General features: G+C 44.4%; 1 protein-coding gene across 1 annotated transcript in view; it reads right to left on the bottom strand.

The window, feature by feature from the left end:
- Window positions 1-10,927: 10,927 nt before the first annotated feature.
- Window positions 10,928-12,509, bottom strand: part of LOC309635553 (ATPase PAAT-like) — a 30,092-nt gene continuing 28,510 nt past the window's right edge. Inside the window, exon 6 of the mRNA XM_082406979.1 lies at window positions 10,928-11,038. Within this exon, the coding sequence (XP_082263105.1) occupies window positions 11,026-11,038 (13 nt within the window). The 3' untranslated portion in view covers window positions 10,928-11,025. The remainder of the gene's footprint in view (window positions 11,039-12,509) is intronic.

Below are 12,509 nucleotides of genomic sequence, written 5' to 3'. Positions count from 1 at the left end.
GATTATAGTAGTAGAATAATTCAGATGAGCTTTAATTCCTGATCATCCATTTCTTAATTTCTCCATGTTAATAAAAACCTAAATTACATTTTATATATATTAGAGATTCATAGGTATTGATTTTCTTATACTTACAAATTGCTAGACGTATGTATATATAATTGCTTTACTAAAATTATTATCACCTAAGAAAGTACTGCCTGAATTTGCTCAGATAGGAGGAGCAGACCACAGTATGTACAAAATCTCTATTAAGTCTTTTTTTTCTTGTAACTTTTCTCCCCTTGTATGTGGCACACCCAGTAAGTCAAGTCTGGGAAATCAGGGCTGGCAAATGCACCTTCAGAGGTGTCAGGGTAACCACTGCAGTTTGAGGTGGCTGCAAGGGGTGTGTGGGTGATCAAAAATTAAATCAAGATACAGGTTACGGGGGGCTTCCCTGGTGGCGCAGTGGTAAAGAATCCGCCTGCCAGTGCAGGGGACACAGGTTCCAGCCCTGGTCCGGGAAGATCCCACATGCCGTGGACAACTAAGCCCGTGCGCTATAACTACTGATCCTGCGCTCTAGAACCCGCGAGCCACAACTACTGAGCCCGCACGCCTATAGCCCGTGCTCCACAGCAAGAGAAGCCACTGCAATAAGAAGCCCGCGCACCGCAATGAAGAGAAGCCCGCGCGCAGCAACGAAGATGCAACGCAGCCAAAAATAAATAAATAAATAAATTTATAAAAATAAAAAAAGATACAGGTTACGTATTTTAATTTCCACATTGCCTCCCCTTTGAGTATTAATTCATCTCTGTCTTTCCTGTGGTAGCATATTAAGGTTTTCATCCCTCTATCATCACTGGACTTTGATCCTTTTAGGTTCAGGGCAAGGAGTGCGTTTGCGTGCTGCTGCCACGAGGCTCATAAACAGAGACGACCACCGGAGGCTCTTCCTCACTTAGCCCCAGCCTAGCTTTCCAGGCTCACTGGCCACCACCACGTGACCTGCGTTGCAGCCCGTCCTTTCTTCCCAAGTCTCCTCAAGCTGTTGCTTCCGGCAGACGAGAGTCCTCCTGCACTGATCCCCACCTCTTCCTGCCCTAAATCACACTACTGTTCAAAGCTTAGCTGAGGTGCAGCCTTCATGAGCTGCCCTTGGTCTCTCCGTTCCTCAGCAAGCGACTGGACACGTGAAACATGAAAAAACAACACAGAAGGCTCTTTTTAGGGGCAAGTAAAACAGTTTAGATTGGCTCAAGCATATGACGCATGTCAGGTAGAGGAAAGGCTTGAAAAGGTAGCCTAGGTCTGGCCTGGGAAAACCATCACTGCTCCACTCGGGATTTGTTAGCACCAAATAATCAGTGGCTCAAGCAGGAGGGTGACATGATTCGCTCTGGGCCTCAGAAAGAAGGAGTGGAGCTTTGCTCGTGACCTCACGTGCAGAATTTCTTGGCATTCTGCTTTGGGTGCTGTGAATGTACAGCCATGTAACATCTGATTGCCTGACAAAGTAAGTCGGTGTTGCTCTTCATTTGCTCTCCAGTCTCTGTCAGAATCACCTGGGGAACTTGTTAAACATGAAGGTTTAACAAATCACAATCTAACAAATCACACCAGAGGGAGAAGTGGTCCCTGAATAGGCATTTCAAAAGATCTCGGGGTTATTATTATTTAGATAACAGGCTGAGCTTGGGAAGTTGGCTCTGGTCTTTATCATAGCACACCTCGACACAGAGCCGTCTGATCAGCCCCTCCCATCTGCCTTACCTGGGAGCTGGTTAGAAAGGCAAACTCATGAGCTTTACCCCAAAACCAATGAATCAATCTTTGGTGGGGCCCAGCAGAGACCCCTTGGTGAAGGTTCCATCAAAAACTTAATGTTTTCACTTTCACACTTTCCATCTGGATCAAGCCTGTGAACGGAACACATCTGTGGTTGGAGAAGAGGCACCATCAAAGGGATCAACTGCTCACATTGGCATCACAGTTTACAAAGTGGTGACACCTCTGTTCTCACTGAAACCTCTCAGACACTAATAGCCACCACTGCCATTGTCACACCACACATTATTCATTATCTTTTCACTTTCGAGAAGAAGCAACAGGTTCAGGGAGCTGAACTGCTTTGCCAGCCATTCTATCAAGTAAGTGGGGAAGATGGGCCTGGAATCCAGGACTCCTTTCCTTTCCCTTACTTCCATTCTCTGTTCCCTGTGCCCATGTGGGTTTTGGTATAGAACCTTCTTACTTGGAACTGATCCCCTTTGACATTTGAAATCCAAGGCTGTTGAAAGGAGAAGTGACTCCTCTTCCATGGCCACCTCTCTCAAGGTAAAGCAAGTACAGCATCTTCCTAGTTGTCCCTTCCTTTCCTCACATCACTACTTCCTCCTTCTTTTTTTTTTTTTTTGGCTGTGCCATGCACAGCATGTGCGGCTTGTGGGATCTTATTTCCCTGACCAGGGATTGAACCCACGCCCCCCTGCAGTGGAAGTGCGAAATCTTAACCACTGGACCACCAGGGAAGTCCCACTACTTTCTCCTTAAGGACAGTCCCATGCCCTGCATTGGACAGCAGCCCAGGATTTCAGTTTTTTACCATTTTGACATTTTCTCTCCAAGTGCCCTCAGAGACCATATTTCCAAGATGACTTAGAGAAAAAAACGCAAGGATAGAAAAACCTGAATTCTCTTTCCATCTTAGTTATTCCTGCTGTGTAACTTTGGATGAGCGGCTTTTACCTTTCTTGGCCTCAGTTTTCTCTTCTGTAAGATTGGAGATATCACAGCCTACTTCATTCTCTTGTATGAAGTTTATATGACTTGCCTAGCACAGGCCTAGTATATAGGAGATATCCAGTAAATGTTAAATTTTTCCCTCCCTCTTTCTACTCTTCTGTTCTCTATCTTCTTAAGTAGCAAGAGTGGGACTTCCCTGGTGGCCCAGTGGTTAAGAATCCATCTTGCAATGCAGGAGACGCCCGTTCGATCCCTGGTCAGGGAACTAAGATCCCACATGCCACGGGGCAACTAAGCCCGAGTGCTGTGACTACTGGGCCCGTGCACTCTGGAGCCCATTGGCCCCAATTAGAGAGAAGCTTGCCCACTGCAACGAAAGATCCCATGTGCCGCAACTGAGACCTGACACAGCCAATAAATAAATAAATAAATAAATATTTAATAAATAAATAGCAAGAGTGACATACGTGGTTCTTAATATCATTACTATTCCAGTACATTTGAAAGTCCCTCCTCTCTTCCATCTTAGGTGCTATAGGGAAGTCACATTCAAAGTCAATTATATTGAGCAGTCGTTCTTGAGTCTGGTTCCGGAAGCAGCAGCAGCAGCATACCCAGGGAACCTACTTGAAATGCAGATTTTCAGGCCCTACCTCACCATACTGACTCAGAAGCTCTGGGGCTGGGCCCAGCCATCCATGGTTCATCAAGCCCTCCAGCTGATGTGGATGCATGCTCAGTTTGAGAACCGCTGGTCTATGTTTAAAAGCACAGGCTCTGCAGCCAGATTGCATGGGTTCCTTGCTAAAACCCCACTGACACCCTCCAAAGGTGTTCTATAACAGGCAGGAAAAAAATCTAGACTTTCTACTAAGAGCTTTAAACCCCCATAAGATTTTGTCCTTGGCTAATTTTTCCAACTCCGTCTCCTGCCACCTCTCCCCTGGATGCATCCCACTAGCCACAATGGCCCTTTTCTTGTCCCTTGAACACACCAAACCCGTTGCAGCCTTGGGATTCTGTTACTATTTTCTTTGCCTGGAATACACCTCCTCGCTTTGCTCCCCCGTTTTTCTAGGCCTCTGCTGGAATGTCACCTGTTCAGAAAGGTATGTCAGCTATTTTTACTTTCTTTTCCTTTAACCGTCCTTTAAGGGGTAGATCTTTTCAGGACAAATTCTTTTAGTTTTTCTTCATCTGAGAATACCCTTTTTCCTCCATTCCTGAATGATAGTTTTGCCAGATACAGAATTTAACAGTTGTTTTCATTCAGCACTTGGAAAAATGTCATGTACTACTTTCTTCTGGCCTCCATGGTTACAAACAAGAAAGAAGTCCGTTGTCATGTGAATTGGTGTTCCTCTGTAGGTAATGCGTTGTTTCTAGCTGCTTTCAAGTTTGTTTCTTTGTCTTTAGTTTTCAGAAGTTTAATTTAGAATGTGTCTTGCCGTGGATTTTCTTGGCTTTATCCTGTTCAGGATTTTCTCAGCTTGAATCTGTCTTTTGCCAAATTTGGGAAGTTTTTAGCTATTATTTCTTCAAAACCTCATCCCCATTCTCTCTCTTCTTTCCTAAGACTCTGATAACATAAATGTTGGATCTTTTGTTATGGTCCCAAAGGTCCCTGAGGCTTTGTTAATTTTTGTTCAGATTATTAAATTCTCTTGTTCTGTCCTCAAGTTCGCTGATTTGGTCCTGTCATTTCCATCTGCTACTGAACCCTTCCAGTGAGGTGTTTTTGTTTTGTTTTGTTTTTTAATTTCTGTTAATGTACTTCTTAGTTGTATCATATCTATTTGGTTCTTTTGTTGTAGCTTCCCTTTCTTTGCTGGAATTTCTATATTGTCATTATTTCAAGAAGATTTGGTATTGATTACCGAAGGCTTTGTAGGATGCTGTCTTCAGTTCTTTGGATAATTCCAGCATTTGATTCATCTTGCTGTTAGCATCAATTCATGGTCTCTTCTCATTCAGGTGTTACTTCTCTGGTTCTTGGTCTGCCAGGTGATTTTCCATTGAATCCTGAATCTTTTGGCTATTATGTTAGGAGACTCTAGGTCCTATTTAAATCTTTAATTTTATGAGGTAGTCACCAGGCTTAGGTTTAGAATGCAGATCCTGGCCTATTTTCGTGGGATGAGGTCCCGATGACAATTTAATGTTCAGAGGCTTTTCAGTGCTACTTTGATCTGCTTAGTTTTTTTGGTGCCAGTGGGACTCCCAAACCCCCAGCAGTGCTGCCTGAAGGAGCAGGAGATTCTCCAGGCTAGACCCATTTGGTGCATCTAGGTGTGAGAAGGGAATCTCGGGCCCACTTCCACTAGCCACTGACTGTCAGGGGGCTCCCACACTGTCCACCTTGCCACTGGGCTAGCCTGGGCTTGTCAGCAGGACTCGCATTAAATCCAGGGAGAATGAACCCTCCAGAGCCACCCTCTGTTGCTGGATTCAGAGTTGGAGAACATCGGGCCTGGGCTACCTTCTTCTGTCCTGAGGCTATATTGCTCATCCAGGCCTAGGGTCCCTAACCAGTTTGCTTTCCTCTTTCCAACTTTCACAGTTCTCCTTCGTTTGACCTTTGTTGTGTTTTCTTTTGTTTTTTACCTCAGGTATTACAGTTATTCTTTGCAGAGAGGAGCAGGGAGAAACAAATCTAAGCTTTCTTGTCTGTATCTGGAGTCTCCTCATTTAATGTTACTAGATTGGCTGGGTATGAGTACCTTAAATCATATACACTTGACTTAGAACAGGTATCCTATTCAACTTTCATTTTTGTAACCCTTTTAACTATAAAGTATGAAAATCTTGCAATGTCAATGAGCATATATGCTTGAATCCTAGTAAATGGCTCTGTATTATTTCATTGTGTAGCTAACATAAAGTCGCCTATAATTGAACTCTTAAGTGTAAGACTATTTTTAATCTCCCCATTTCTATCTTTTTCCTTTATTTTTTAAATTGAAATTTTAAATCCTTAAACTTATCGTGAGGGAAATAAGACCTGGAAAGTTAAAGACTTAGAATTAAGTGATTCAAAATAGTATATCTGTTCATGGGGGCTAAAATATACCTACACATGGAACAGAATTCAGAACTCCATGAAAGGGCTGGTGTCCAGAGAGTTGATGTCACACAGCCTATGGCCTGATAGGCATAGCAGTTGGAGCTAGACAGAGGCTGTGCTTCTAAAGTGAGCTCTTCAACCTTGGATCTTAATTCCTCCTAACAGGGATGATTCGATCCCTGTTTCTCAAATTACAGGTTTGATAAAATATCCTGTTCCCTAAAGTTTTTTTATTTTTTGTTAAATTTTTTTCCAGTTGGCCTTCATCCAGATCTGGATGGTTTAACTGTAGTAAGTATGTTTAGCAGTAGAATTGTTTATGCTTCTTTCCTGGCTCATGTTCCCCAATTTCATTGTGTTAGATTAAGCAAATTGCTTATTCCAGACAAACTGGATTTCCTGGGAGGATTTAGGGGGGAAAATGGCAGAAAGGCCTCTGGTCTCCTGTTGAGACAGAATGAGGGACAAAGTCTCCTAGAATCTCCTTAAACCATGAGATGGCATGACAGCTGTCAGTGGGAGAATTAAAAACTTTTTTTCCTTAAAACATAATCACTTATGAAATGGGTTTGTGTATTCTATTACACAGCATGATATTTTTTAAAAAGTCTTTCCCTTAGTCATTCCCATAAAACAGTATTTTTAAATTTGCTGAACAGCAAGGGGTCAATCCTGACTCTATCAGTAAATATATTTCATGAGACCCAGGTGTTTGGGAATAAAACCATTTGCTCAAGTGCAGGCCTGTTTTTCACTGACAGTTGCACATTACTGTCAGTGAAAGGGAAAAGATTCTTGTCAATTTTTCTATTAATTTCCTTCTCTCTGGACTTTGTATTTCAGTCCTTTTCCATCCATGAATAAACCTTTACCCAACCTGGCCAGCTTAGGATTCTAGGCTTCTCTGGGAAGATCCATTCATGTTTTATATGCATAAAGAGGGCTCTGTGGCTTCGGTTCATTCTTCCTCCACTGAAGGAAGCATACTGAGGTTGCTAAGTGACTGTGGGCAGGGGGAACTCACACTCACTGCTTGCCTGCACTTCTCTGCCCAGGTGTGTGTAAGATGTTTGACCTCAAGATTATGATTGCCATTTGTGGCGGCTTACTGACGACCGCATTTGTGCTGATAGGTGTTGTCATCTGTCTTTACTTCAAAGTAGCTGACACATTAAAGTGAGTGATGTGGGTAAGAGTGTCTAACACCCCCCCAAAGGGGATCCTGGGGCTCTGTGCTGAGCGGGGTCATCCCTTGCCCTGTGGCCACACCCTGGGTGAGGTCAGGAACAGCGGGAGGGTCTGAGAAGACAGAGGCAGCGCGTGTAGAATCTTGGCTTCTTCCCCTTCTGGTTTGGGGCTGTGAGCTCATAAGTAGAGTGTTCTCAGCCAGGTGGCTCTGTGCTGCTTTGTCACTTAACCTCATTGAGTTTACCCTCAGCTGGTTGATTGCACACTGGCTGGCCCCGCTCTGTTCAGGCTCTGCAGACTGGGGACTGTCGGGGAGACTGTGTGAATGAGTCTCTGCCTCTGTTCACCCAGAGGACGGGCTGAGCTGACCTCCTCTTGCCTGAGTTGGGGAGCCCTCAGGGTGTCCTCTCACTCATGGCCTTGGGGACGGTGAGGGGGGCCTACAGGACTCTGGGGAAGCGCCTGGGGAAGCTGACAAGGGAGTGTAGATCAGACAAGAGAGCATTAAATTGGGGGGAAAGAAACCTTCAAACATGGGAGAGATCGGTTGTCAGAAGCAGCGGTGTTCCCATTCTAGGGAAGTTAGGCCTGTGTGCTGGAAGGTGAATCCCAGCACCCAGGGGATGGCTGACTTTGGCACCTCCTCATGCTCTGCACTTGGCGGACTTGCAGCGATCATCTCGTGACCCACACTTGCAATTCACTCTCCCTTATTTGCTGTAACCTGATTTTACATTTCTGGCAATCTTAGGAGAGAAAGGGATTAGACAGGAACTTGGGACGGGGGCAGAGCACTTTAATCTTGGGCTGGTGTCATGTGTTTGATTGGCTCCAGCCCCAAACTTTCCAGACACCTCTGACAATTGTAACAGATGGACTGAAATGAAAAATTCTAATTCCATGCTTTGTGTATGTTTTTCTTAAGTGCTGCAAAGGCCCCTGTTGCTATGGCCATAACCAAGAGTAATCAAGACAAGGTCGCCGAGGCTACAATCTCCGAGTCTTACCCCAGCCTCCGGTGCTGTGAAGAATGTAGCTTGCCTGCCAACTTTGACCCCCTGCCATCGTGCTTCTGTGGCATAAACAAGGGACTCTGGATACAGAATGAGTAGTAGAAGGTGTTTATAAATACCAACTGCTACCATCTGACCAGTTACAGAAACAAGGATTCTGTCATATTTCCTCCTTATTTGTTATGAATATATTATGTGTGTATTTACATATATTAAGCAAATATCTTTGTTTTCTTTCCTCTCTTATTTCCATATCATGTAACATAAGATATATTGACTTTATATCAGCATTTAGTATTTAATTTTACATCATAGTATTTAAGTTACAGGATATCAGGAAAATAGTGAACATCACTCAAGGACTTCCCTACTCTTCTGGAGAAGGAACTAGTGTGTTTTGGGTTGCACGCAGAATAGTTGTATCATGTTAGGTGGAATTATGACCTTATTATTGCCTTTATCTGGAGATTAAGTGTGCTTTAAGAAGATGCGTACAAGTGTCACGAGTGCCACGTTGACTAAGGGTGGACTTGTGGTGGTTAATTTTATGGGTCAACTTTACTGAGCTAAGGGATGCCCAGATTGCTACTAAACCATTATTTATGGGTGTGTTTGTGTGGGTGTTTTCAGAAGATATTAGCATTTGAATCAGTAGACTGAGTAAAGATCTGTCCTCACCCGTGTGGGTGGGCGTCGTCCAATCCCTTGAGGAACTGAATAGAACAAAAGGCAGAGGAAGAGCAAATTCATTCTCTCTCTTCTTGAGCTGGGACATCAATCTTCTGCCCTCAGACATCGGAGCTCCTCTTGGACTCTAGGACTCACTCTAGCAACCCCGCCACCTCATCCCCCCTCCCCTGGTTCTTAGTGGCCTCGGACTGGGAGTTACACCACTGGCTCCCCTGGTTCTCAGGCCTTCAGACTCAGACTGAATTACACCACGGGCTTTCCTGGTTCTCCAGCTTGCAGCAGGCATATTGTGTCATAGCTCATTCTCCATAATTGGGTGAGGCAATTCCATTATACGTGTCCTCTTATATATCTGTATATATCCTATTAGTTCTGTTTCTCTGGAGAACCCTGACTGATAGAGTTGGATAGGACATGAAAAGCACTTGCAAACTAAAGCATTTTTAAGTAATATGAAAAGCAAACAAACAAAATCCCCTTAATTCTTCTCAGTGTATATTTTCTCGAGCACCTACTGCGTCTAAAATAGTGGCTTCAGCAAGACAAAGTACAGACACAGAAGCTTTGGTTCCTGAACTCAAGTATCTGTCCACAGTGTAAAATCATACCCTGGAAACCTGTAGGTCAAACAAAATTCAGGTTTCATTAGAGGCACAAGCAATGGGCATGGAGATCCAGTGGAAGGAATAATTAATGGGGGGAGGGGGGACAGGTGAGAGCCTCAGGGGAGGCTTCCTGGAGAGAAGACATTAGGATTTGAGCAAGTGGAGGAGGAGATGGAGGGCAGGCCCAGGCAGCCAGAGGAAGCGGCCCAGGCTCAGAGGTTTGAACACGTGTGGGCTGTGGGATGCACAGTGGGAGGTGAGGCTGGATGATAAGCTAGGCTGAGACAGAGATGGTGTTGGAGGCCATGCTAAGGGGTGTGCCTTCCATCCTGCCCTGTGGAGCTCCAGCTTCAAGCTCCTGGGGGCTCCCCACTGAGATGAGGGTGGATCTGTTAGGGGAACCACAGACCGAAACCGCCCGCCCTGGCCAGACGCAGTAGTAACCGCTTGCATGAGTTATCTTACAACAGGAGGTCCTGGTAAGAAATGTGGAACTAACATTCCTTACCCACCCACCCACAGGAAGAATTCGGGAAAGGTCAAAAGGAGAGAGGAGACGCCAGTCCATATGTCCTACCAGCCTCCCAGAATCCTTCTCGCTGGAATCCATCTCAGTTGAGCAATGTGCGCACCACTAGGAAGGACCCTGAGTCAGACCAGATACGGGCCAAGCAAAATGATTGGCCAGAGACCACTCAGAAACTAACCCCATCACCATAAACCCTGAGACTGCGAGCCACGTGGCAGAGCAGTTCTCCTGGGTTCCCTTACCCTGCCGCTCTCCTCCCGGGCGCCCCTTCCCAATCAAGTCTCCTGCTTTGTCAGCACGTGTGTCTCCTCGGACTATCCATTTCCGAGTGTTAGACAAGACCCCACTCTCGGGCCCCGGAACGGGTCTCCCTTCCTGCAACAGATCCAGCACTCCCACACGAACATTCCTCCATCTAAATCTTCTGCAGCTCCGAGTTAGCAGGTCTGGATTTGGCTCCACTCGCTTACCCTTGTGTGTGGCATATAATTCCTCCAAGCCCCATTTTCCTTGTCTGTAAAATGGAGGTAATAGGACCCACTTGATAGGGTTGTTCTGAAGATTCAATGGGATGCTGAAGAGGAAAGATCTTAATTTAGAGACAAATATGGTAAAAATATAAGTTTCTCCTGAGAGGATAAGCCTCCAAGCAATACAGTGCTTACCACTAAGACCGAATTTGCAATAACTTTCAGAGCAGTCTTTTTCTCAGGCTTCTAAAGTATATTTTCTTGAAAATAAGAATTCTTCTAGTAGTCTGCATGACATTAAAATCGTTTGTCATTTTAGTGTTTGCTTTTGAATCACATCACATAATTGTATACATAAAATTAAAGTGAATATGAAAATTCGCTAAAGTTGCACTTTTGATATAAAAGATTCAGGAGTGTCTAAAGCCTTTCTTAAGAAGACATTTTCTTCAAACCTTGTAAAAGCTCGGTTTTTCTTTTCCATGTTATGTTGAACAAACCACTTGACTATTTTATCACTTAAGATTAGGTGTGATTATAACAAAATCTCAAAATAACAGTGGCTTGAATAAGTAAGAGTTTGATTTTTCTCCTCTTCAAGATGCCCTAGCAGCAGACAGTCATGCTGGGTGCCTTTCCCATGTCAGGGGCCATGGTGCTCTACTGTGGTGTGTTGTTTGTTTTTTTTTCCCCAAAGTCATATCATGGTCCAAGATGACTGCTGGCTCTCTAACCTTCATGTCCAAATTCTAGACAAAGAGGAAAGAGGTTGAAAAAAGCTGTGCATTCCATTTCTCTTTAAATCCCCTGTGCTAGATAGAACTGAATCACATAGTCTCACCTAGCTGCAACGGAAGCTCATAAATGTAGTTTTTATTCCGGTTGTGAATGTGCCCGGTAAACATCAACGTAGTAATAGACATTGCATGTAATGAGCTATCTTCACCTCAATCATGAAGTGATTTCTGACAGTTTATCTTCTAAATATTCATATAAAACACGTTTTGATTATGTTAATTCACATCTTTGCAGTAATGCATTAACATTTAATATAACCCTTATCATCAGAGTCATTATTTTTCCCCATTAGTGAGTTATTACTTCTCATAAATGAGTGAAAGCATGTAACACTTAGAACAGTGCCTGAGAATGTGTTCCATAAATGTTAGCCTGACTAACACACATTCTGTGTGATTGCACAGAAATGGGCAGCAAGATGCACCCTTGACTGTTCTGGCGCCTTCCACTGAGCCTCTAGCACCCCTTTCTAAGCACAGACTCCCCATCTGTAACCACAATTTGTACTTCCTGTGATAACAGAATGTTTGCTTTATAAGCATCACATGTTTACTTAGAGTTAACTAGTGACAGGTGATTACCTACTAAAAGGGGCTTCCCTGGTGGCGCAGTGGTTGAGAATCTGCCTGCCAATGCAGGGGGACACGGGTTCGAGCCCTGGTCTGGGAAGATCCCACATGCCGCGGAGCAACTAGGCCCGTGAGCCACAATTGCTGAGCCTGTGCGTCTGGAGCCTGTGCTCCGCAACAAGAGAGGCCGCGATAATGAGAGGCCCGCGCACTGCGATGAAGAGTGGCCCCCACTGGCCGCAACTAGAGAAAGCCCTCGCACAGAAACGAAGACCCAACACAACCATAAATAAATAAATAAATAAATAAATAAACCCAAAGTTTAAAAAAAAAAACAAAAAACAAGCAACAACAACAACAACAAAAAAAAGGGGTAAAAAAGATAACTTGGAAATGAAGGAAACAGCTACTCCCTCTGGGATGAACATAGAACTCAGCATCTTCCGAAGGCCCCCTCCCTGCTGAGCTTCAGTCCTCTCAGCACAGGGCTTGGCTGATGGAATAGTCAGCATTTCAGTGATGCTGAAATTTGCCAGAAGGGCTGATGGGGACAAACTTCCTAGAGGGTGAGTGCTCCCAGCCCCAGTACAAGTTTTAAGAAGTAAATTTAGAATTGCATCTTCCCTGGAGGCTGCTCTGAAACCCTCCACTTTGAAATGACCTGTCCATCTTGAGTTCCAGGACACTTTCTCTGCTCCTCTCTTGGCATCTATTCCCAGGTTCATCTTAGGTGTTCATATGCCTTCCAATTTTCTCTTGCCACCAGGAAGTTCCATATCAGACATGAAGGCAGGACTGTGTCTCTCATATTCAATTCTGTATTCCCAGGCCATAAAACAGTAACTAATGGATA

Source organism: Balaenoptera borealis, assembly GCF_965194805.1.
Source record: "Balaenoptera borealis genome assembly, chromosome: 10".
Classification (NCBI taxonomy): Eukaryota; Metazoa; Chordata; class Mammalia; order Artiodactyla; family Balaenopteridae; genus Balaenoptera; species Balaenoptera borealis.
The sequence above is the reverse complement of the archived record's forward strand: the minus strand, read 5'-3'. Positions and strand labels throughout refer to the sequence as shown.